The sequence below is a fragment of the Helicoverpa armigera genome, chromosome 5 (assembly GCF_030705265.1).
Source record: "Helicoverpa armigera isolate CAAS_96S chromosome 5, ASM3070526v1, whole genome shotgun sequence".
NCBI classification, from domain to species: Eukaryota; Metazoa; Arthropoda; class Insecta; order Lepidoptera; family Noctuidae; genus Helicoverpa; species Helicoverpa armigera.
Window position 1 is genome coordinate 8,143,632 of NC_087124.1, and position 26,667 is coordinate 8,170,298.

The 26,667-nt window shown below is 38.1% G+C and overlaps 3 protein-coding genes across 3 annotated transcripts in view; 2 read left to right on the plus strand and 1 right to left on the minus strand.

Annotated features, from left to right (window-relative positions):
- Positions 1-12,091, plus strand: part of LOC110384158 (uncharacterized) — a 52,021-nt gene extending 39,930 nt beyond the window's left edge. Inside the window, exons 10-17 of the mRNA XM_021345294.3 lie at positions 8,875-9,003; positions 9,085-9,260; positions 9,338-9,471; positions 9,972-10,111; positions 10,194-10,275; positions 10,368-10,512; positions 10,653-10,866; positions 10,953-12,091. Of these exons, the coding sequence (XP_021200969.1) occupies positions 8,875-9,003; positions 9,085-9,260; positions 9,338-9,471; positions 9,972-10,111; positions 10,194-10,275; positions 10,368-10,512; positions 10,653-10,866; positions 10,953-11,104 (1,172 nt within the window). The 3' untranslated portion in view covers positions 11,105-12,091. The remainder of the gene's footprint in view (positions 1-8,874; positions 9,004-9,084; positions 9,261-9,337; positions 9,472-9,971; positions 10,112-10,193; positions 10,276-10,367; positions 10,513-10,652; positions 10,867-10,952) is intronic.
- On the minus strand, positions 12,082-13,361 carry LOC110384168 (octanoyl-[acyl-carrier-protein]:protein N-octanoyltransferase LIPT2, mitochondrial). The gene is made up of 3 exons (XM_021345316.3): positions 13,053-13,361; positions 12,717-12,929; positions 12,082-12,597 (listed from the first exon to the last, which is right to left on the minus strand). Exons 1-3 carry the CDS (start codon positions 13,207-13,209, stop codon positions 12,245-12,247), a joined length of 723 nt encoding a protein of 240 aa, XP_021200991.1. The 5' UTR covers positions 13,210-13,361; the 3' UTR covers positions 12,082-12,244.
- A 591-nt stretch (positions 13,362-13,952) lies between these two features.
- Positions 13,953-26,667, plus strand: part of Sick (sickie) — a 185,294-nt gene continuing 172,579 nt past the window's right edge. Inside the window, exons 1-2 of the mRNA XM_064034576.1 lie at positions 13,953-14,068; positions 23,110-23,191. Of these exons, the coding sequence (XP_063890646.1) occupies positions 23,141-23,191 (51 nt within the window). The 5' untranslated portion in view covers positions 13,953-14,068; positions 23,110-23,140. The remainder of the gene's footprint in view (positions 14,069-23,109; positions 23,192-26,667) is intronic.

Sequence of the window (26,667 nt, forward strand, 5' to 3'; positions counted from 1 at the left end):
TCACCGCTATGACGGAGAGCTCTCGATACCATCGACGATCTAACGTTAAATTTTATTCGACATCTCAAAGTTTATCTATATATTTACATAAACTACTTAGTTTAGATTACGATACTGAGAGGCAGTCTCAAAGCGCTAGTTTAATGCTATTAAAGTAACATCGTTAGAGCAGTTGTAAACCATAATGTTAATATTCATTTGAATGTAAATCATAGAACGGCAGTTTGTATAAATGGAATACGTGTTAGATAAGAAAGTGGAGTACGAATGTCGGCCTTGCTAATGACACCTTGCAATAATCGTTTGCAATTAACTGTGGTTGGTTGATGGTACGTCGGCCGAGTTACGAGCGTTCACCCTTGCAGCCAGCGACGCGGCCAAATGCAAATAATGAACCATGTTACTGCCCGTTGCGTTACTCAACTAATATGCGATACAAGCCTGCAATATTTAAAATCCACAACACTAACAGTAGTCTTCATGGAATCTGATTCCATTGTGCTGTCAAAATGATCATCGTAAAATATAAAACTGCAATGTATGCCGACGTTAATACGCCATTAAATTCGCAAAGAGGATATGATTAATATTTCTCACGCGTTAGCTGCGTGTCGTCCATACGAGTGTACGTTAAATACGTGAAAGCAATTTGTATGTCGCTTTATTTTCCTAGAACGAATATGTTCGATAAACTGTCCCTGTATAAGGACGGTAGAACGTCTGCAGTCAAGTATTTCGCGATAATGATGTGAGAAACGATCGTAAGGAGTCAGTAATGCAATTGGCGTAAACGTTTACGTCATTAACTCAATAATTACTTCATTCCCAAGCTCGGCAAAAAATAACCTATTTAATGGCTAGTCCTGGCACTTTGAGAAGTTTACAAGATTCGTGATAAACAATGTGCCTACCTAGTTATTATTGTACAAACGTCGGATAATCACTTTACTGCATTCTCCTCATTCTAAGAATTTTGGTGAACCTAGCACATTACATTACTTTTGCTTCTGACTAAGAAAATGTAGGTACGTAGTTATTATACAAACTATAATCGAATGTACTGCAAAAGGACAATGCTATTCTTTGTATGGAAGTTGGGCTCAAGAGTTGCCCACAGTAACTGCATAGTGTATTATGTTCCATAGGCTTATATTAGGTCTCAGACCAAAACATTTCGAAATCTATCCCGGGAGTCCTGAGAAAAACTGGTTTGTTTCTTATTCAATATTACATAAAAATTAGCTTACGAACTCTTAACTATTCCACTTTTATTACCTTAATAGAAATGAATAATATTCATTGACAAATACGAGGTATTGTACACGACAACTTTTTTTTAACCGACTTCCAAAAATGGAGGAGGTTCTTAATTCATTTGTATTCTTCTTACGTTTGTACGTGCATAACTCCGTCGTTTACCAACCGATTTCAACAATTATTTTGTTGTTTGAAAGGGCTTACTTCCTCAATGGTTCCTTTGTCATCCGGCCCAGGGTCTGGTGATGGAATCTCTAAAAAAATCGGGAGCGACTCTCGAAAATTGTAGACACATATCGAGTAAAACCTTGTCATTTGGGTATATGCCTCAGACACCACAAAACTGTAAAGGATCTGACCTGACAATGGAGACGACAGAGAGAGGAGGGAACTCCTCAACGGTATCTACTAACTACCTCATGTTCGAACTTATTTTATTCGTCTTGATAAGATTTTTCCAGAAGATAGCTCATTGCGCAGGCGCCTTGTAGATTTAAACCGTAAATTCAAAAATATTGCGGTAATTGCCTTTTTTTTCAGAAAATCGTTGTCAGTTCTTATTAGAATCCAACGCTTTTAGAATTTATTTGAAAATCACAGTAAAAAAAAAATAACCCATTCCAACATTTTCCAGTACCTACTGGATCCTGACAGCGAGATCCTGAGCATTGAGATTAACAATATACATATGAGTAAGACTTATTTGGCAGAAAAGTCTTATCAGATTAATTTCTCGGGACCCCTGGGACCGATTTCAAAAATATTTTGATTTCTTGTTAAGAGTGAATTAGAGAACCTATTCCAACCACTCCCACTACTGGGCAAATGGCATAGGCTTTGTAAACAGACTGTTCATGTGGAACATTTAAACCGGTTTTCCTCGGGACCCCTGGACCGATTTCAAAAATATTTTAATTTCATGTTAAAAGTGAAGTAAAGAACCTATTTCAATCACTCCCACTACTGGGCAAATGGCACAGGCTTTGTAAAGCGACTGTTCATGTGGAATATTAGAACCGGTTTTTCACCCGGACCCCAGGGACCGATTTCAAAAATATTTTAATTTCATGTTAAAAGTGAAGTAAAGAACCTATTTCAATCACTCCCACTACTGGGCAAATGGCACAGGCTTTGTAAAGCGACTGTTCATGTGGAATATTAGAACCGGTTTTTCACCCGGACCCCAGGGACCGATTTTAAAAATATTTTAATTTCATGTTAAGAGTGAAGTAAGGAACCTATTTCAATCACTCCCACTACTGGGCAAATGCCAAAGACTTTGTTAAGTGACTATCTAAGGAGAACATTTGAAACGGTTTTTCTCGGGACCCCTGGGACCGATTTCAAAAATATTTTAATTTCGTGTTAAGAGTGAAGTAAAAAACCTATTCCAACCACTCCTACTACTGGGCAAATGGCTCAGGCCTTGTAAAGTGACTCTTCATGGAGAATATTTGAACCGGTTTTCCTAAGGACCCCAGGGAGCGATTTCAAAAATATTTGCATTACGTGTTCAGAGTGCACTAAGGAACCCCCTGGAACCACTCCCACTGCTGGGCAAACTATGAGCCCAGACCCTGGCATTGTCCTTTACGCGCTGAAAAAGTTACAAACATAAATCTTTATTTATTTATTCTTTAAAAAAATAATCTTTAAGATTTCTGCGTGTGCAGTGAGCATACTACGACTATAATTTGTTCAGAGCTTTTAAATAAAAACCACTTTACAAATCATATAGAAGCAATCAGTTACAATTAGCGTTTCACTAGCCAAATGCAATAAATCACGTAATTTACGAGCCTGCCTTTAAATCTGTAAGATCAGGAAGCGGAAACCACTCAAAATGACGTATTAGGTTAGTTCTAAAAGAAAACTGGCACTGAATTATTAATGGTTTCACTGTCTTGATTTATAAGAATACTTAGGTACAGACCGTCTCATAATAAATTAATTTGTTCTTTGTGTATATCATTCGCGTATGCATTCGAAACAATATTGCATTGCTAAGACCTGCAAACAGTTTTTATCGAGAACGTAGCCAGCGCAACGTACACCGTCCGATACAGTTACGCGTCAGTCCGTATTAACGCGCTTTTGTAGAAAGCTGGAAATTATCAGACATTTTTTATTTATTTTTAAATCGTTTTGCCACAAAATTGGATAAAAAAGGTTTACTTTCCACCAAAAGTGTGTGATTACTTTTTTATTTATGAGACTTGAAGATTTGATATTGTTTGGGAAATAAGTATAGTGCGACATTAGCAGAGCGCGGTGATTTGCTGTGACCGACTTTTGTTGTGGTAGTGGCTGTTAATTGAGACTCGCATTAAATGGGACATTGACTTTGCAATTCTTTCAAATAAAAACGCATTTAATGGAAGCGCAATCGTACATTTTATAGTTCAATTTTGCCGTTGCACAATCAGCATGTTTTCCTATATAAATACGGCTATGAGTATCCGGTGAAGGAAACTGCCCTATCGCTTTAGCCCCTAATAACTCTGTAGAGTTTTTATTCGGTATATATGCTATTACTGGAGCTCGTTAGCGGGCAACGGGATACTTATTTGCTAACGTCATGATCATGTTTTACGACGACGCGCCAGATTGATGTACTAGATAACGACGCAGCTTCATTACTATACGTAACTCATTTGCTTAACTTAGCTTCTGTAAGATTTACTTAAATAAACAAACTTGTGCGTTAAAGAGCTTTAGTGAGTGTTAAACCCACAAAGGGCTTATTATTAATATTTTTTTAAACAATAAAGCGATGTAAATCTCGATAATAACGCTATTAGCGTACGCTAAAGCAACGGAAGTTAATTGTTAGACGTTGCTCAGCAGCTCCGGCGCAGTGATGAATAACTTCTCACCTACGGTAGTCGTGAGAACTGTCTGTATGCACACAATACAATTTTTTGCCACTTTATCTGATTTAACATTGAAGCAGAATGGTGTGAGCGAACATCTTGAATCAACCGTACTTCAGTACTTAGAGGTATTTAACTGTGAGAGGTTTATTATTAGTTTCTGATGAAAATGTCGGTAACATCAGTTGAGCATTGATGATTACATTATATTGACACACTTACACTGTTTTCAAAGTTCAGCTGATGAACCTACTTGGCGTTCACTTAGAAGGGAAACGGGAATGCATTTCGTAAAAGCATTATTCTGTAGCTCTCGACGAGTAAAGAGCATGAATCTTGCGATACTTGAAGTCTGAGTTCCTAACAAGACGTAAACACTGGCGAGTCCATATCTCACGCCACGCCGCATGCTGCAGGGTCAGGGTCAAAAGCGTTCGATGTACTTTAATCGAGTTGACTCGCCGCGATCGAACCGATACAATCGATTTGCAACTACGAGTACGGGAGATGATGCTGGCTGTTAAGAGAAAATAATGCTCTGCCATGTTGTTATAAGGAATAGATCGTGACTACATAGCTTATAGCTTGTAACTTTCGGATGAAGACAGTAGACGGGTATTCACTTTTATTAATGTAAGTACTTAACTGAGCCTTATCGCGGCTCTCATGAAAACTTGTTTAGGTGAAATTTTCCTTTAGTAGGTAACTAATAGTTAGCCGCAGATACCTTGTTAAGGATAATTTCATGGCACAGCGTGCGTTCCGCTATAGGCGAGTGGGATGCCTGCTACTCGATTACGTAAGGCCGAGTTATGGCATTAAGATTGGCATCGTTCGGCTGCCGGCTCCTCATTGTATAAAGCAAAACACACATTATAATCAGCTACTCAGGCATTTTCCCGCAATGGTACCGTTATATACAAACTCGATCCCGTGCCTTCTCAATAATAACAAAACATAATTACGTAGATCCGAGGTTATCTGATGATCGAAATAAGGAACTGTAATGGCAAAGAAATTGTGGCAAACATTGTTATGCGTAATGTTGTCAAAGAAGAGTTATGACGCGATAGCCGGCGTGCCATAAACAGGACGTTTAAAAGCCATTGTCATTACATCACGATATCAATAAACTGATTCACCGCCATAAAAACGTCTCACGTCTGATGCACGCAGCTACACTAATATATTCGATAAAAGTGATATTCATTACAGAGCTGATCAAGCGGAACCTTGTTCGACGATATCTATTTAGCATTGTAATTGGTGTATTCACAGTGAATAGCCACACCGCCGCCGATGATACGTTAGCATAATTTCGTTAGTTATGTTTACAATGACAGAATGTGCCGAGTCATGATAACAGTCGCTGCATTTTGGTGCAAAAAGTAACAAAGAGAGTGGTATTGTATGCGGGAGCGGCGGCGGAGGCGGTCGGCGGCGTTCGTGCGTGCTCTCATAACGGTGGTCATACACAAATTGAATAGGATTTTTTGTGGCGCCCGTGAACTCGGCTTCGACGTCGTGCAGCCCTAAATCTTAGATAATGCCATGCCGGATATAGATCACCACCGACTTCTTTCGCAAAATTGATGAAAAACTAAATATTTTTAGTCAATTGCACAGTATTTTATTAAGATTGATATGTTTCTGGACATCAAAATTGCATAAATTAGCGAGTGAATCATTAAGAAAAGCAGGTCTTGGAGGTCGTGTAATGAGGAAACGGCACAACCACTAGAAAGTTCAACAGCCACACACCGAGATTTTAATGGCTAATGGAATTGTCAATTAGTTTGAGATGCATGGTGTATTGTAAACCCACGTTTAAGTAGAAATTCATTAGTATTTCCATTTATCTCAATGCGCGATAGGCTTCTAAGTTTACTGCGTAAGTGCCTAGTTAGATTTTACTTTTACGATGAGTCGTTAGGTACAGGCTGTTGATGTTTGGATGGCTTTGTGCCAAAATATTTGTTAGATATTATCATGTCAGTTTTTCATTAGAAGCGCGACGTTTATAGCAGTTGTAGTACGAGTATAACGGCCTTGGGCGGCCTTGCGCGCGCGCGGATACATGCGGCGGCCGCGCAGGTCAGCGCCCGCGCACCGCATGCTGCTAATCGAATAGTTAATTGAATTTATGCAACGTTTTAGACAAATTGGAAATGCCTGCTAGGTACACCGACACGTATACAGTTTCATGACTAACACTGGATTGAAAACTTGAAATGTGGTTTCAGTAATTGCTATTTTCTAAAATAGCACACTGTCCAACTTCTTGATTCACACAAGATTTCACATCAGTCTAATGACTTATCTGCGTCGTCCCACTGAAAACGATTTCCTTATCTTATTAGTTCGGCAGGTTGTCTGGCATGGAAACCACGAAGGTATGAGTAAATAGGTAAACAAGTTTATTACTGGCATCGACAATCTAGTGGCAAGATAACGGCATTGCTTCTCAGTAACAAGATTGCATACGGAACCCTGTCTTGATATCCAGTGGGACCGTTATATCCTTAAGCGGACACTTCCGAACATGCGACCGCTTCAGACTGCCTCAATGCCACATTTTTTCTAGTCTCCGCTATGATATCGTATGGTTTGCTTTTTACATTAATAAATATTATGACGCTTCTATAGATATAAATATTAACGCGTCTTGTTAAGATTCTCTCGCGATTGAAGGGAAATCAACCAGAAGTTGCTGTTGAAAATTCAAAGTGGAATAAAGATGCTTTTTTACTTTCTGATTTGATATCAGCTTCCACAAAGTGTTTTGAGATTGCTATCAGAGTTATTTTGTTCTTATAAAACGACTAAGATCTCATTGAACGCGACCACGTCTAATCTCCAACCTAATCTAGCGATAAGCTATGAACAAATTTAGCCACAAACGAAAAAATGAAAACAACTTTGGATCTCATCTTTTTTTGTAAAATCGAGACTCTATAAAAAGCCAGCCGAAGCCTACTTACGAAATGTAGGTAAGTCGGAGAAATTGGTGATAACTTTTCGGTAACTTCTTTGAAGACAATACAATTGAAGTCCTAGTTTTACAATCTGACATTTACTTATGTACCACATAGGGTATCCCTTCACGTTTAGTGAGGGAAATACTAAACCTATTCTTTCACTATAACCCTTCTCGTGATTTTTTTCAGCGAGCATCAAGCATTTTTGTATAAGCACTAAATAGTCACTAATTAAGCACATACTTAAGCAGAATTACCTCATTGTCTAAGCTGAACATTTATTAAAGCGAGCGTGGGAAGTTGTTGATAAGTTTTTATAAATCGTTGAAGCGTTGCAAATATGCTGGTCGTTGCTGCAGCGGTGTCATCGACTCCGACCACTCGGAACAGGCACGATCCGCACACTGATCACATTTTATAAATAAACTTAGAACTTTTGCAGCTTTTGAAATGAATACCTAAAAAGATTATATGATATCTCAATCGAGGAACATCGGGTTTTGACGAAACATTCAATCATAGTGACAAGTAAATAACTTCTTAAAGACCATTCATTGACCTGATATGATCTGCTGCGACATAACAAAAGAACTCAATTCGTCATTCCACGTAGTTATAAATCATGTGTCGGGTCTAAGGAACTTCCATTCAACTTTTAAGACGTCCTTAACTCCCTCAACAGTCAGAACTTTAACAATTGAGTTATGGTAATTGAAATCAAATATATCAGCTCAAGAAGTGCCAGACAGTCTGTTGTAGTACCATTTCTTTTCAAGCCAGGGTCCTGCAATTAATTGATATCTTAACAGAATCATTAAATAAAGATGATGTGAAACCTGTTTTAAAATGGCCGAGGTTAACAATACTTTTCACACGTGCTTCGTGAATCGTGCTAGGCCACTGCTCTTAGTTTGCATCTTGGCAATTATTGTCAGTAGTACCACCATAAACGGCCAACGACGTTTGGCGACGGATAAGCCGTGGGCGAATAAGAGGTTTCCTTTGTCCAACACCAGCGGTCAATGGCCCAAATCTCGTTTACGTCACCTTATTATTGGCCGGGCGATGGTCGTGAATGTATCCAGACATTGGCACCGTGCTATCGAATTGATTCGGAACGGTTAAAACGCCGATCTTTCAGATATTGTTCTACTATTGTGTTCTTAAACCAATTTCAATTTCTCCCACGTCTGCCGAATAGAGAAACCTCTCAAGCCAAGCCACTACGTAAAGTACATATTAAGGAATTATAGCAAAATGTTTAATAAGCAGTTTTGTTCCAATCAAAGTAAAACTCAATAGAAATTTCCTTTACCAATTAAAAGATAATAGGATTTAAAAGCAGTACAATTTGTATTTTTATGAGTGGGAACGAACAATAGATTCTAGGTAATGAGAACATTCAATTACTAATCATTTATTGATTGCAAGTTAAAACCAAGAATAAGCCTAGCTACTCAAGTAGCTCTGCCTTGCGCGGGAGAGGGGACTGTAATTGCACCAACTAGGTTTGATGTACGGGTAGGTTGCATTTAGAATCACCGCGTACAGCAGTACCTTGTAGCAATCTTGATTCGATTATTATAATACAGGCAGCGCACGTACGTTTGCCTCTGCCTAATCAGGGGTTCGCCATGCGTACAGACATGCACCCGGGACTCATGCATTTATTAGGGTTTATTAACCAACGACTATGTAATTTACTGCATTCTTGCTTTTCTATTTGTTTCTTCAATAATCAAGATGTATTTATGTGTTCATTGCAGAGCCGCCTAGCAACGCAAATCCTCCTGGAGAGCTGCCTGTAACGATTGAGCACCAACAAGATACGAACATGTCCAGTAACTTGACGAGAAACGATGCGAATTGTGACAAAACTGGAACTTGCTACGATGGTACATCTTGTTAACACATATAAATTGTGCTTCAGTTATACTAGAAAACACTTCCTTCTACATTATCTCTTTTTGTTTTAGTTTCGGTGCTTTGCAAGGACACTAGGATTGCCGTGCAAGTGCGCACTAACAAGCCATTCAACGGACGTATCTATGCTCTGGGGCGCTCGGAGACTTGCAATATTGACGTTGTGAACAGCGACCTATTCCGACTCGACCTCACCATGGCTGGCCAGGACTGCAACACTCAGAGCGTCGTAAGTCATCCTATAATACCGAAGTGTTGAAAATCTCCCTTAAATTAAGTGTTGCTTAACATTTGTTTTTATTTAAGACCGGAGTGTATTCGAACACTGTTGTCCTGCAACATCACAGCGTAGTGATGACGAAAGCGGACAAGATCTACAAAGTCAAGTGCACATACGACATGAGTTCGAAGAACATCACATTTGGAATGGTACCAATCAGGTCAGTGGGACGTTCACATCGTATCGCTAAATTTTATCGTGAGCTGCTTTTCCAATTTCTACAACTCATTCATGAAGTGGGCAAGGTACCGCAAAAATGCAAAGTTAGAGAATTTACCGTATAATTTATTCGTCCGCGTCAAGAGACAAGTAACCTACGTGATATGTTACAGTAATATGAAAAACGGGGGCTATTTCGACATGCCTCCATGCCAAGACGATTTAAAATTCCATCGACCTAATATCGTTGCTGCATTGTAAACACGTAACAATTAGATTCACATCAGTAAGATACGGCCGGTGGACGTGATGAGCAATTTAACACGAACATCTGTTCATACATACGTATTCCTAATGAATTTAGAAATGTCTGATAGTATCTTCATAGCCGTGGATAGGGTTATATTATGGCACTCTTGCATACATGATGATACCCACGCGGTAGGCAAGCCATGTCGTGTATGCCTTAGATCCTTAATAATTGGTAATTGGTGGTAACAGAGACCCGGAGATGATTTCCATCACTGCTGCGCCCGAGGCACCTCCACCACGTATCCGCATCCTGGACGCTCGCCAACGCGAGGTGGAGACTGTGCGCATCGGAGACAGGCTTACCTTCCGCATCGAGATCCCCGAAGACAGTAAGCATAACAACAATGTAACTTTAGGTGCAGTTTATGGAAATTTTTAGCATTTTCTGACGTTTATCTGTTAATCTTTCAGCTCCTTACGGCATCTTCGCCCGCAGCTGTGTCGCTATGGCCAAGGATTCCAAGAGCACTTTCCCGATCATTGATGATGAAGGGTATGTTTTATTTATTAGCAGTGTTATTAGGTAGGTATTTGTTTTTTTTTTTAATCGAAAACTCTTGTCTAATCTGTCGTTTTTGTGTTTAGATGTCCATTGGACCCATCAATCTTCCCAGCGTTCACTCCCGACGGCAACGCTCTCCAATCTGTGTACGAAGCGTTCAGGTTCACTGAATCTTATGGAGTCATCTTCCAATGCAACGTCAAGTACTGTCTTGGACCTTGCGAGCCGGTAAGTGCGAGATGAATCAACCATTTGATGGAATGGGTGTTTGCGCTTTTTTGTTCAATATGACTATTAGCAACGGTTAATTCTGTTAGTCACGCTGAAATTACGCAAATGACACGTCGTTTAACATTTCACGTTTTTAGGCGGTGTGCGAATGGGGTCGAGATTCTTTGGAGTCTTGGGGCAGAAAGAAGCGTTCGTTGCCCCACAACGAGACGAGCGAAGCGCACAGTCAAGAGGAGGATATGAACATCTCGCAGGAGATCTTGGTTCTAGACTTCGGTGATGAGCGACAGAGCACAGACTTCCTGCGCTCCGACAAGCCTGGTGGTGTGGCATCTGAAGCTAACTTCGGAGGTAATTATTGAGATATGTCTATGAGTCGTCAGTGATGCTATGTCTTCAACAACAAAGTGATTGATGCATATTAATTTCTTCTGCAGAAAAAACAGTAACGATCGTGGAGCCGTGCCCCAGCAAGGCGTCCGTGCTGCTGCTGGGAGTGGCGTGTGCCCTGCTGGTGCTGCTGTACATCGCGACCATCTTCTGCTACTACATGCGCAAGTGGCTCGCGCCGCCCAAGCACATGTCGTAATCACCCCTAACCTTAGAGGCTATGTTCGCGTTGTCACGACACTAGGGACCCACGTTCCAATGCTTGTCTTGTATTGACGAACATGTGATACAAATGACTGACGAACACAACATTAAAACAACGTATTCTCAGACATCCGTCCATTTAGTATAAGTTCCGTGAATATTTTCGTGGTGTATATTGTAGAATTTGGGAAATGATTTCTGACGCCTAATATTTGGTATGATTGTTGTAACCACCGCGTGATTTGCATTTAATTTAGAAATAATTTATTGCATTTAGAAGCATTTATTAATTTTAAGTAGGTGTATGAGTAGATAAATCACCTTATAAAATCTTACTAATGTTCCCTTAATACTGCAGTTTAAAGGGTAATGAATTATTGCATTTAATTAGATAATTTTAACAGTATAAGACAATGCATTTATTATGAGGTATAAGTTAGTTGACCATTTTGTACAATTTTTGAGTACTCATCATATCAGTAGTTACAAAATAATGTTTGGAATAATCCCTGAAAAATGATTCAGATTTGCTTTTCAACATCAATTAGTTTTAGGGGATTATTCTGAACCTACTACATTGGTAATTTAGATATTAGGACAATTAATTATTGTAAGAGTAATAATAGTCACAACTATTTGCATTTTTTGTAACACTATGATAATCACATTATTTCATACATTTTTATGACAGTTTGGGGTAAAAGTTTTTATATAATGAAACATTCTAAAACAATTTGTAAATATACTGTTACCTTAAAGACTTTGTGCTACAATGCTTAGTATGACTTTTGAACTTTCAGTTGGGTTCTGAAGAAATATGTAACACACTTTGTACTATTGTGTTTGTGTACAAACTGATGTAGATGTGTTTCTCCTAACCCAACTTGAGACTTCTTCTTTATTTATTTAAATTAATTTTTAATTTATCTATTTATTTTACTTTTCATTTTAATTAAGAAATGAAATAAACTGTACAAATTTATCTTTTTTTTTTATTATGTACTTGCCATCCAAAATAGTAAGGTTATAATAAATACTTACTAACACTATCACTAGATCAATTTTTCCTAATCGATTCTAACAATTCAGATATAAAAACAGGTAACAATGTCAAACACTAAATATGCATTTTTTACTAAGCACTTACGTTATTTACCAATAGTTTATTGTAGATACTGCTCAAGATTTCTTCTTGCATTTTTGGATCAATATCCTCAGTTTCGCAGCCAAATACTTTGTTAAAGCATTTGAGGAATATGGGTGTAATCTTCTCAACAGTGCATTCTATTCCCGATTCTTTAGTTAGTGAAGTGACACCCTTATCTGCTATGCCACAAGGATCAATATTGTTAAACCATGACAGATCATTGTCGCAGTTGATCGAGATCCCATGAGTGGTCACATACCTGGACGCATGGATTCCGATGGCTGCAATTTTATTATCATCTACCCATACGCCAGTGTATGGAGAGCGGGTTCCCTTTATTCCTGCAAGGATAAATTAATATTGATCACCATTACATATGGGAACATAAAGCCATAAAGATTTGTAAGATTGTAAAACAAATAAGACAAATTGTATATGAAAAAAAAAAAAATCAACTCACCTAGCTCACTGCAGACATTGATAACGGTTTCCTCCAAGCTCTGCACGTACCACTTCACACTAGTTTTGAAGTGCTTCAAGTTTATTACAGGGTATGCCACCAGCTGGCCGGGACCATGAAATGTTATGAGCCCTCCACGGTTTGTCTTCCTGAACTCTGCTCCAAGACCTCGCAGTCTCATAATTTCATTGTTTGATGTCTCATCTCTGATCCCTAATAACAGAAAGAAGGCAATAACAGTACTTTGATAGATCAAAACAAAGTCTTAGATCATGTTCCTAGACAGCTGAGAATATAGTTTTAGGTTATGTTATGAGTGTTTTCTTATAGACTTACCAACAGTGAACACTGGTTTGTGTTCCACGAGCAAAAGCGTGTCGTAGTTACCGTCTTGTCCCTTCATTAAAGCATCCAAGTGCTTTCGGGCGACTGCTAGCTGAATTTTTAAGGCAGTGTCGTAACTCATCAAACCTAGTTTCCAAACTTTAACCATTATGAGGCGTATTAGAAGTTTTGTGCTGTGCTAGAAATTTTATTAATATTTTTTTTATACTTTTTCTTTTGCAATTTCAATAGATTTTATATAAAAACAAAAACAAATCACAACTATGACGTTTGAGTGACATTGACATTTCAATCTATGAATGATTTTTTTTTTTAATTTAGTTCACATAAAATCGATTGTTTTTCATTTAAATTTCGAATGGGAAAATATATGTGTGTTAAAAATTGAGGATATATAACAGAAACAACGCTTTTGCAAACAGGAATTTAAAACACAATTTTATATCATTATTTTGTTTTATAATGGGCGACCCTACTGACATCTACGTCATAAATTAAGAACCAAAACTATTCAAAACGACCAAGAGATGGCGCTGATATATAAATTAGTTCATATAAACATAAACAGATGTCGCTTAATTCATGTGAAGTTCAGCTACTGCATAATAGATGGCGCTGTAATAAAATTTACAAGAAGTTCCAAACATTGTTCCTGTAAGCGTTATGAATGCGTGTAGGTACTTATAACATCTTTCACTGGGTTCAGTTTTCGGTGCTCCCTGCCTGTAGGGCGGTGTTTGTCTGGTTACGTAAAACCAGCTGGTGATATAAACATTGTATCAAGGAAGAGTCCTCGGTTTGAGAGGGTTATTGGGACTGGTAGTCAGTTAGAACTAGGTACTATTATAAAATATAAGTGTCGTTGTAGAAGTGTCAAGTTATGATATTATCTTTAGGTTTTTGTGAAACATAACGTTAATCTACCGGTGTTCCAGTTATATGTCGTGTTTAGACAAAGTATTAGTGAGATCAGAGATGTGGTGCTCTCTCAAGCGATGACAACAGGGGTAGGTATCATTTTTTATTATTCTTAGATAGGTAGGTATATAGCAAAACATCGGTACCTACCTTATGAATTGATACATGCACTAAAATTGCCGCGAAAACGTTGGTTGCAGTTTGTTCCTGGATTTAAGCCTTTAATTGGTAGATATAGCTTGATAGGAACCTGTAAATAACTACGTTATACCATATAAAATAATTATTTTTTATACGTAGGTAGGTACTAATAGTTGGAGATAGGGTACCTACTTCTATTTTTTATAGATCTTAAGTTACTGCATAGTGCATACGCACTTACCTATATAATTCTTTGATAGACCAATAGGTAGATGGGTAGATACCTACACACATGCATAATCGCTAAGGTACCTCTTCTAAATAGATACTTCCTAGAGGACTCGGTGCCAGGATCCCGGTCTTCGGGATCCCGGGATCGCGATCATATTTTCAGTCCCGAAATTCTTGGGTCCCTCTATGTACTCCCCTCATGTACTCCTCTTATGAACTCTCTCATGTGCTCCTCTAACGTACTTTCTTATTTACTCATGTACTCCTCTTATATACTCCTCTTATGTACTCCTCTTATGTAGGTACTCCTCTTATATACTCCTCTTATGTACTCCTCTTATATACTCCTCTTATTTACTCCTCTTCTATACTCCTCTTATGTACTCCTCTAACGTACTCATCTCATGTACTCCTCTAACGTACTCTCTTATGTACTTCTCATGTATCTACTATAAATAATCAAAAAATCAAGCGTTACATTTTAGTAAGTGATAAGTCTCCGATACCAATCCCAAAAATGTGCGTTTTGCTTTTACCGTTTTTTCAGTTTTTTACAAAAACGGAGAACTGACTGAAAAAATCGTATTTAATCGTAATCGAGTACCTAGCATAATAAATAAGCTTTCCAATAAGGTATAAGCGAGATATTTAGAAGTATGTACCTACCCACTTATAAAAGTTGTCATTTATCAAAAGTAATTTTATAGGATCACATTTTATTTAATGGGTAGTATTTAAACGCAAATCAAAAAATATCCTTTTTCTATGCAATAAGATTCCGAATTCCCATCAAAATTACTGATTGCACAGCAAAATATTCAACTCAAAATATCACTAAACACACTACAATTTATTTTCGCAGCGTACAGCGTTTTTTCCTAAAGCAAAAGCTTTTTCATCAATGCACAGCTAATAATCTTAATGCACATTATACATGTTAACTTTTTTTTTTTAAATATAGCTTCTATTTTTATATTATTTACAGCAGTTTTTCTGAATAAAACAGCTTTTTATTAGTCACAGTCATCTTATTATTTATTAATTACGGCATAATGAAATCAGCAAAAAAATATAAAATTAAATACAAAATTGTAATTTATTGAATTATTTATAAGCGTTCACGCTTCCTTTTTTGCCCAATAGGCAACATTTTTAGCTTCTGCAGGTGGCGCCACGTACTTGAGTCGGATCGCAAGTCCGATGATATGCTTGCACATACATACTATAGTTCTTAAAAAAAATGGGGCTGGTGCATTGTCAGTCATTGTCAGTATTTCCTTTTGGCATACATTTCATATCATCATCCTCCGAGCCTTTTCCCAATCATGTTGGGGTCGGCTTCCAGTCTAACCGGATTCAGCTGAGTACCAACCAATGCTTTACAAGAAGCGACTGCCTATCTGACCTCCTCAACCCAGTAACCCGGGCAACCCGATACCCCTTGGTTAGACTGGTGTCAGACTTACTGGCTTCTGACTACCCGTAACGACTGCCAAGGATGTTCAATGACAGCCGGGACCTACAGTTTAACGTGCCATCCGAAACACAGCCAATGGTGTCTAAGATATACTTAGAAAGTACATACAATCTTAGAAAAGTTGCATTGGTACTTGCCTGACCTGGGATCGAACCCGCGCCCTCGTACTTGAGGTTGGTCCTTTACCCACTAGGCCACCACGACTACAATACATTTCATATAAGTAATCATTAAAAGGCAGAACTATCATAATTCAGAATGTTTATAGTCAGAATCATCTTTTGGCATAGTTTTGGAATTTTTATTTTCCTGTAAGAAGCAAACAAGCTTGAAGCATGCAAGCAAGCATGGCTTCTGTCACGGCTCCGGCGCTTCGTGGCTCCGGCGGTCCCATGCGAGCTTATCGTCGCAAATGATTTTCACGCTCACCGCCGCAGCTTCGGCTTACTGGCCGGCAGAGCCGGCCAGCCTCAACCGCGTCGGCGAGCGTTAAAACTACCTGCTCCTCAGCTCGCAGGCCGCCTCGCCCCTCCGCGCCTACGCGGTTTTGAATTGCACTCTAGGGGTAGGGCAAACAAGACTACGTGGAGTCGGTTTTGCAGCGATTCGTTTTCGTTACTAGCTTCAATTTTTAATACAATGTTTTTTAATTGAACTCTATCTTACTCGCTCGCGCCACTCTGCACTCCAGTGACGAAAAAGCGCGCGAAGCCGCGAACCTTTTCAGTTAATTTGTTCTGTTTTTAGAAATAATGCAATGTGACAGGATTTTTTTGTTTTAATAATCATTAAATTTGCCGAGCATGGCTTCTTGAAAATTAAGACAAATATGATGAATAGGTTTTGTTGTACTTACTGGTTAATATGCGATTGGGAGAGTTATTTTGCTATGAAATATGGAAAATTTGCTGTGCAGTCAGTATTAATGCTATGTATATAGTATTATTGTACAAGACTAAATTTAACTGTATTGCATTATAATAAAAAAGCAATGTCATATTGATGTATAATTTCGAATTATCTGCAGTTTGAGTTTTGTTAAACATTTAGTTTATTTGTAGTGAAGTAAGTTATTTGATGTAATTATGTGCACTGAAAACTAGAAAATAAAAAAAATAGTTACTTACCTGTCAACCTACGTAGGTGGTCCCGGTCATATTAGACTAAAATAAAAACGTGGGGCCCATTAACTATTGCTGTAGTACTTTCTTCTAGAGGTATAATAGGTGTGGATTGCATCGACTTACTATAATCGTAACTGGAGATTTTGACAATCAATAATCAGCCGTAGCGGCTTCACCAGCGAACGACGAGCTCACGATCTATCAAAGTATAAAGATATGCTTTGCCATAGGTAGGATTTCACAGGGGCCCCACGTTTTTATTTCAGTTTAATATGACCGGGACCACCTACGTAGGTTGACAGGTAAGTAACTATTTTTTTTATTTTCTAGTTTTCAGTGCACATAAGATAAAACCGTTTCACTTAAAAGTTTTTTTACCGATTTTTTATTTTCTAGTTTTTAGTATTTAATGAAAATGCCTACCGAATATTCCTCATTCTATCTAATTCATTTAGTGCATCATTATTACACGGTCTCTTACCTGACAATTTATTACAATCTAATTCCTCAATACATAGCCCTTCCAGATACTTTTTTTTTTTAACAACCCCAAAAATCATCACATGACCTCTCCTGCTGTGGGTCAGCAGCGGTGAGGGAGTGCTAGACTCTTGACTAAAAACCGTTTTGTTCCGTCGTAGGCCTTTTATGTACCAGGGCCGCGGTAACTCTTTCGAACAATCTCGCAGCCCAGGCAGGCCTTGGCCCTGTTGGGCCCCGCTGGAGTTACTGACAGTTTTCTACTTGTGAAGCCCTTTCATTTGATACCCATATTGGTGGGATTGATAAAAAATTGTTATCAGCCATTTGGTAGAGGCCGCCATCTTGGATTTAAATTTTGCATAATAAATTGTATTCTACTTGTTGAGACCTTTCATTTGATACCCATGTTGATGGGATTGATAAAACCTACGTTATCCGCCATTTTGTAGCGGCCGCCATCTTGGATTTCAATTTTTTATAGTATATTGTATTCTGCTTGTTGAGCCCTTTCATTTGATACCCATATTGATGGGATTGATAAAATCTACGTTATCCGCCATTTTGTGCCGGCGGCCATATTGGATTTACAATGTTATTGATATTACTATATTGTATTGTCATCGGAATTAAAGGTGTATACAAAATTTCAGATTAATCGGTTGACAGGAAGAGGGTGAAATTTGAATTACTAAATTTGACCCAAGAATGAATAAATAAAACAAACGGGGTGAGCTAAATAAAACCGTTTAAAAAATAATATAAATGATGAGTATTTATTGATAGGCGATTATTTATTTGATATGCAATTTATAATATCCCTTATTGAATTTTGAATTCCTATGAATCCAAAACAAAGAATTACCTACTAGACTACAAACGAACACGAAATAAAAGCATTCAAGCCGTACCTACGAGAAAGTCCGAACTACAAACAAAACTAGAACATCTCGACGAAATTAGGAAGAGCATAAAGCGTGCATCATCAAAGTTTTCTTTCATCCGCTGCAGTTTATAGACAGGGGTCGTTGACCGCTGGTGTGCTACCGAGTGCAGTTTAACCGCTAGTAAGGTAAACAAGTGTCTAAAGTTTAATTGGTGAAGCAGGAAGGCGGCCGTCCTGTCGCTATTTATAGCTCAATAGCTTCGACAGGGCTGATTGAACAGGGGTGCGTGCGCGCAATATTGAAAAATTGTGGCATGATGCTGTTTTGTGAAGTTTGAAATAACTTCTTTTGGTTATATTACTACGTAGGTGTCCTATATACCTTCAGGCAAGGGATGAGACACTAACATTATGTTAAAAGCGTAACGATAGTCCGAAGATTGTTTTTGACGCACAGGATAATCCGTAAGGTTCAATAATATAAATATTATGTGTATCTGATCAAAAGTAGATTTTACAGAATTCTAAGTGATATTGATGTCATTAACTCCACTACCTCTAGTATTTAAATCTATGGTGATACCTACTATGAATTTCGACATTAACCCCGAAATAATTAAGGTAATAAGTGATTAAACCTTCAAAATTATTCAGGTTTAGGTAAGTGAACCTAATCAAAAACGTTGGCCATATGTTTTGCGGCACTTGTTTCACGTCATACGCTCCCCATTTGCTGTTGGTTGATGGTTTTTTAATTGCTACATGCAGCGGTGACAGGTGACGAACTAATCTAAGGGAATCGATGTCCATTATACATGCCCACTATTGCATATGGCAGGTACTTTCTATGCAGTATTTTTTGACATGTGCTTACCTATTGTCTATTATTTTTTCTTTAATGGAAAAATAATCATATTAGTATTATTAATTTCAAATGGTCTATGTCGTGATTAATTAAATAAATCAAATTGGAGATCCAAAATAGCTCAACAAGATATGAATACATCGTCTGCGATAACTTTACCTTAACCGTAAGTCCCTTTCACAGTTAAAATAACCAAATCGTTATATTTTTTTTTAACTTCTATAAGATCTTGTATAATAGACATACGTAAGTACAATAATTATTGCAATATCACATTTTGCACGAAAAAGTTTATTTAGTTAGTTTTGTTAAAAATACTCAAACTCACACTCAAAGTATTTATTTGCATGTTAAGGTTGTAGAGCTTTTAAATACGTATAATTTAAGTTCAGCCCAACGGCCTTTTGCAGGCGTTGCAAAAATGTGAGGGCTTAGAACGTTACATTTTTGAAAACCATGTACTAAGGTTAGTAAAAAGACATAAACTAGGTAGCATAATTTAATTTTAGCTCTTCAAAATTACTTGCATCGCACCTTACCAAATCCATACATACATATATGTACTTCTAGATACCTATCTCCATTTCAGTTCACATTGCTCCTAACAATAAGCCCACACTTGACATTGGGTTTTCGCGCCCACTTCCTGACAATCAGGCATACCGTCTGCGGCGTCGTCTGCATACTGTCTGCATCTGTGGACCTTTTTTTATGGAGCCGTTTGTTCAACGTGTCTGGTCTGTGCTTCCCTTTAGTATGGAATATATGTAGGAATTGCAATTAGTCTTTTTAGGCACCCACATAAGGGTACATCTCCTCAGGAAAAAATAGAGCATGTTTTGGTTGGAAACATTGGTGATAGCGTCCTTAGATAGGATATACATGGATTTGTTTGGGCTACAGATAATTTAGTCAACGGCGGGCGTGTGCTCCTACTAATTAAGTCCCAGAAATTGTAGAATTTAAAAAATGGTAATTAACATCCATGAGAAATAAGACAGTCAGACGAAAGTACCTGCTTGAAATTGACATCCTTATATTTAGATTTAGATCTCCAAGGTCAACCAATTTAATAATGAATTAATAACTCGTTGCCAAGTTCTTAAAAGGTCTCGAAATTACCAAGTTTGTTGAACGGCGCAAATACTTTAGTGATACTATTAAATTGTCCAAAATAGTATTTAGGTGTGCGAAAGGCGCTGGTGGGCTCGTTGCCATGGCGACGGCGCAATAGGCCTGCACGCCGTGACGCGAATCACAAACGCTGGATCGATGCCGAGACACACTTTTTTCATATTACCACTGGGATGCTGGAGACGTCTTATAGGCCTCATGTGAATTTATAAGAGGGCAATAAAACAAAAAGTTTTAGAAAAAGGCCTAATATTATATCCTAGCTGAAATGTTTTACAAGCTAGGGATTTCGCTTTTCTTAAGTTGTACCTACCTAAAGTATTTTTGAAAAAATAACTTGTCAGGACCTCGACAAGTTTTTTAAAATTCTCTTTAATATTTTTTTAGGGCAGCAAAAATCTAGTTTCATAATTTGAAATTCTTAGTCGATCTTTTTATAAACCTAGTCTTCTTTAATCGAGTCTAGACTGGCGTAGAAACCAACAAACTAAGTAGATTAGGAATGTTCGGCATCCACAAATTATTATATTATCTTGGGTTTATCTAAATATCTAAATGAATATTAAGCGAGTCCTGAAAGTTTGTTCAGATATTCTATTGAAGGAACGGTTAGATTTAAGGTACTCTACAACTACTCACCAATTTAGCATCAACTTTAAGCAAAGCTTAAAGTTCTAATGGCTTATGTATGTATGTTTTGTTAATATTAGGAGGTGTATAGTTGCTATTATCGTCTTTTATTGAGGTCTAACTATACAATATTTATGAACTCATTTACCAAAAGGTTCCCAAAACCCTGTAGATATTTAAATAAATGATCTCGTATTGTTTGGAAGTTTTGGACGAAACAGATATTACGCTCAAAAGTTCGCCATATTTGTTGCCAAGATAGGAATTATTTGACCGAATGAATATTTATTTTGGCTAAAGAGTAGTGCTAAACTAGTAGTAGAACCCTAGTTTCTGTAAAACTTTCTAGACAAAACCGCTTTTCAGCCACAAGACTCGAAATTAAACATTCATTGATGGTAGTTATCCTGAAAATTCGTTAGAAAGATTCCTTATTGCAGTCTTCGGTGAAACTCGAGCAAGCACTTTAGATAATCACTACTTTATAAATATGTGTCTGCGCCAGATAGTGGTCGCTTCGGTCCATTAGATGGTAAACTAAAACGGCTGTGTTAGAGGATAGTTTGCCTTTTTGAAAATGTTGGAGATAAAATGCATATCTCTATTAGCCATAATGGTTTTCAGATAAAGCTGTTAGCGGTTTTGTTGATTTTGGGAAAAAAGCTTTCTGGAGCTCGAAGAGGTAATTTTATTTCTGTTCATGTGCAATTAATAGGTGTACTGAATTGTTTAACTTCTACTGTGATGAACTTGCCATTACGTGTGGATGAGGAGATCTAATTGAGAAGCTCTGTTTTTGTGGGCTACTTTCAGGCTGCATTCTTTAAGAAATGGTGTAATTGCACAGTTCTTTCGTAGTTAACAAGCGTAGATAGATACGAAGTCATTATGCATTGTGTGGCTTCTTATAAATACGGTGCTATTACCTACAGTTAGACATAGTAGCCGAATTGATGCGACCCACTTGCAGAACAAAGCCTGTGCGTGCGCCGTGACGTCGCCGTAATCCAACTTGGAATGACGCGGCATTTTTATTACTTACCCTTGTTAAGTTAATTTCGGCTTCAACGCGTACGTACTTCCGCATAGCACGTCTCATGTCTCTCGGGTCGAGATGTAACTAATTAAGTCATAAAAAGCGGCGTTTCCTCAACAGAAGTGTTATTTTGTGAGGCCGGAGCGCGTCCGCGGCCCGTGAGTTATCGCCCCTATTCCCGCTTTTAATTATTCATGAGGCAACCCGGACGAGTTCCACAAACTTTAGACCAACAGCTGTCGTGCTTCTATTAAATAATTTGCACTCACTTCTTTAAGACTTTGCGTGTGCGGTTTTGCATATTAATTTATCGTTCTATAGGTGTAGATATCAAGTTGTTTCATTTTCCAACAAAGAGCAAAAGTTCGGCTACAGGTAAATAAGTACAATATGTATGAGTTGACTTTCACAAAACAGGAAGAGACCAACCTTAAATAAATAGTAATAAAGTAGTTCAATAAAGTTGCACTTACGAAGGTGTTTTTGTAGAAACCAGTAGAAAGGAACAGATAACAACAAGTTGCAGGGAGACAAAGTTCTGTAAGATACCTAGAGACCTCTTCGTTAACCGCGTACAACGAGCTGCATATAAGCTTACCTGTCGTGTTCTCCAAGTTTGAAGCTCTCAACCTTGTAACACAAACAATACCTGCCTGAAATAGCAGTTTTACCTCGGGCTACATTTGGTCTCAGAAAACTCTACGCTGCGATTTGAAACGTTTCTTTTATAATGCAGATCTTGAAAGCCAATGTTAAGACCGCTGGTGTTGGCTGTGTCCTTCGGTAGATTACGAGCAGAGACTAAACTTTTGACTGTTTTCTTGGCCTAGTACTAGCGAATAAGACTGCAATGAACAAGACGTTTATATAGTAGTTATTTCCCAGGTATTCTTTCAAAGTCAAAGGTTTTAATTCAAATAGGTATTTGCAGGCTCCTATGACAAGTCACACTAGTTGCATTTTGCTTTAATGATGTACGCTGTCCCAAAGTCTGTCCACCAGTAACAGATGTGTTATAGAAATCAAATGCACAAAATGCATTACAGGAGCATATACTTCGTAAAGTCTTTAGAAGTCATTATTTATGATGATTGGTGTGTGTTTACTAGTGAACATGTTGTTTCAGATGCCGCCGCAGTCGTGCGCGCGCCGGTGAGATGAGCACAGCGGCTACTAGCCGCAACTACTCTTATGAGGAAACTATACAGGTATGTCTGTGGAGAAATATACTGCATCTGTTTGAAATATATAACGTTGATAATTTTTTCACGGTAAAACCTTGTAAATGCATTCAAGTGATTCGTACGAGTTTGAAGGAAAAAGGAAATTGAAATATTTTGGACCAAATGAATCGATTAAATCGACGAAAAGTAGGTGTAGGTAATTTAATTTAAGTCGAAATAATTGGCCATCTTTGTAGAAAGAAGTTGAGTATTTACCACGTTTTTTCATCAAAACAAAGGATTATTCTACTGAACGTCTAAACTTAACGTAGCTGAAATATCACCATTTCGGGGCAAAGGTTATTTAGAACCTTCTTTAGCCTCGCCACTAGGGTTAGCCGGACGGAGTGTCGGGGCGCGTTCCTTTTTCACTGTTAGACAAATATAGGTCGGGCTAATACGGTCTGACTAAAAATGTTTTTGTGCTGTATGTTCTTATATGCGTAGCCAACTAATGAAGGGAAGGAAAAGCGGGCAAAGTTTGGATCAACTATTCTACAACAGAATTTGAATGAGTGATTTACATTTGATATACCTACATTCTAAGAGGCAATTCTAAATGCTGGCAAAGAAGTCCTGGTGAATTGGTAAACTACATTTATAAGTCTCTCTCTTCTTTTCATTTATATAGAAAACGACGTTAAGTGCAAAGATAATATTCGACATAATGAAACGTATAATTCAGCCTTCTAAATTCATGGTGTTAACATTCCGCGTTGGTAGCACTTTCACCGACGCTTCGTAGTTTTCAGCGCAGACTAAAGCTATGTACAACGGACTTTCGCTGCGATCGAAACCTCACGAACAAGCCAAAGTGAGCTATCAACACCGGCAATAAAGTTTACTTTCATTTGCTAAATATAAAGTCCTAAAACTGCAGGCCCTTCATGGTGCGTAAATGTGTTTAGATGAATGGGCTGACATTTTGTGTCTTATTGCGTTGGTGATAGAATTGAATTTGGAATGTTGATGGGTGTGCCAGGGGTATTGAAGAAGTTTTTCAGGACGGGTCATAACGACACATTAAGCAACACGGGCGCACTTACCTTTATTAATGCGGTACAGGGCTCCGCGCTTATCCGGCGCTGCTCAATGCGCTGTGCGGGTCAATGGGAACTGCCGGCACTTAACTAACTATTAGTGCCCTTTAACCGAATGTCTGCAACGCCCTACGTGAGAAAAGTCACTTGATCTCTGATTGCTGTCAGATTTTATTACGTGTAGGGGATTGTTTTATGATAAACGTATCTAATTTTATCTCTCTTACATTTCTAATTATGTTATTTTGTAGATAATGGTACTAGGTAATTATCGAACTGATCTTTACTGTCCTACTTGTATAAATTCAAACTCACGAGGTAATGTAAGAGTAGACCATAATACAAATCACAAAGCATCATCTTCACAAGACAATGATTACAAACTGCATTAAGCGCATTGAATACAGATATCCGAAAATAACCATCAATACCGAGTACTTACCAATACTTTACGATACAGATAAAGCACATCGCCAATGGTTAGCCCTTAAAAGCGGCGTGAGTTTAATTCGCGCGCGTTATCGCAGCGTGGAAGCCGCGGCGCTCAGCCATTCCCCCGGGCGCGCGAACATTTATCAGGAGACGACTGGCGACCCACATTGCCCCGACATCTGCTGCCGCCGACTCCTCGCCTATATCGGACTGCGATTACCCCGACGTTATTGTGAGAAAGTAGTTCCAGCAACCATATTGCCTTTATTGTTTCCTACTTTGTTTCCCGTATGTTGTTCGGAAAATATATTGCCAAATTGGGAAAATAAAGCAAAGCTGATTTTGAGGAATAGATATTTTCCTTTATTGATTTATTCTCGAAACATTCTTATACGTAACCTGCCTTATTTCTTGTATTTAGATATACATAATGGAAGAACCTTACTTTTATCTACAATGTCCTCAAGTCGAGCCCTAGTAATCGAGGGTCCAGTCTCAGTATCTAAGTCATAAACTTTGATCAACGGAGCCTTTTCTGTAAATACTAATAAACGTGTACAATTTGGGACCGTGATAGTTTTCTTCGACCTTTTTTTGTGGCGACCATCGCGAAACAGGCGGTCAATATTGCGGGCAGCAATTTCCTCAGTGGATTGTTTTATCAGGGTCCGAGGCAATATATTGTGATTTCGCTATCTGTATCGGAGATTGGTTTAGTGAATTTGATTAACGAACTGTTTCCGTGGCGGCAAGGGTTGGGCCTAATGCGTGGACCACGGCGCATTAAGAGGCGCGGGCCAGAAAATCGAATTTTCCGCTTTTGTGGGCCCGCATACGCGTACCTTCGGCGGAGTTTTCAGACCGTGTCGTATACACAAACTTTGACATGGTCCGCCCTTAGCGTGGGATGTTTTTTATTAATTTCCTGAAATTAGTCTGTATAAAAGCAGAAGTTGATTGAACGACTTGATAAGCAAAGTGCTTTTAATTCATTTAATCTGTTTAATTATTTTTCTGTTTCTTTTGTGTTTTCTCGAATATCAGTTACCTTGAATTTCGGAGGCACTTGAGTTAAGTGAGTTGGCATAGATTCCAGGGGGTCGGTCCTTAATCCGAATACAAATTTTCCGAAAGATAAACCGGCGCAGGTTTACGGGCCCCGGGAGCGTATTCGCCCTATTTCCTTTCACTCCATCTCTATACATAGGTGACGATAGCCGAAAACGATCGCCCGTGAACAATTTATTTTACCCACTTTTGTAAACTGTTTCATTCTGATAAAAATGGTCGGAAACATATTTTTAGGCTTTGCCATCGTTGTTGAATATTTTTATTCTACTTTGTTTATTTTTAAGCTTTTGACTTAGCTGAAGCACTTTGAAAATCACAAATTAACAGTACGAGTACTTTGTAGGGACTATGTAAGAGTTCGTATAGTTCTTCTTAAAAATAATCTTAGTTGGAGGTGTTCTTCACCTCCAGTGTCAAAAAATTCTAATTAGATGTATTAATATTCAACAACAACAAACCCTAAACCATAAACGGATTCCAATTGGAATTTTAAAAGCTGAACGTAGAATATCAGCATCAACATCTGAATTTCAATGAAAATTTATGTCCGAAGTTAATTAAAAGGCTTTTGCCTCTCGCGACGAGCCTTTATCTGGATTCAAATTTTCCGAAAGATTAAACTGCGGACAGAAGGTTTACGAGCCCTGAGAGCTTTCCGAAGCCTAGCAGCGGAGTGGCCGTACTTGCCGTCTGCGCACTTCTGAGACAGTTTCAGAGACACTCAATGATCCTAGAAGTAATTATGTATAAGAAATAATTTATTGAGTTTTGTAAGCAATAAATATTCTTTTCTGAATTAATTTAATTCAAGTTTTTTTAGGGTGCCGTACTCAAATGGATAATATGTAAAATAGGTGGTCTGTGAGTCTTTAAATGTTTTTACTATTTTAAAAGTAAATAAGTAGTTACGGGTTCGTA

Bases quoted from the DNA above. Each gene is read 5' to 3' on its own strand.
- LOC110384168 (XM_021345316.3), bottom strand. From the start codon at position 13,209: ATGGTTAAAGTTTGGAAACTAGGTTTGATGAGTTACGACACTGCCTTA. The intron at 12,930-13,052 runs GTAAGTCTATAA...TTCTGTTATTAG, and splicing joins CAAACCAGTGTTCACTGTTG to GGATCAGAGATGAGACATCA. The intron at 12,598-12,716 runs GTGAGTTGATTT...TTATCCTTGCAG, and splicing joins CAATGTCTGCAGTGAGCTAG to GAATAAAGGGAACCCGCTCT.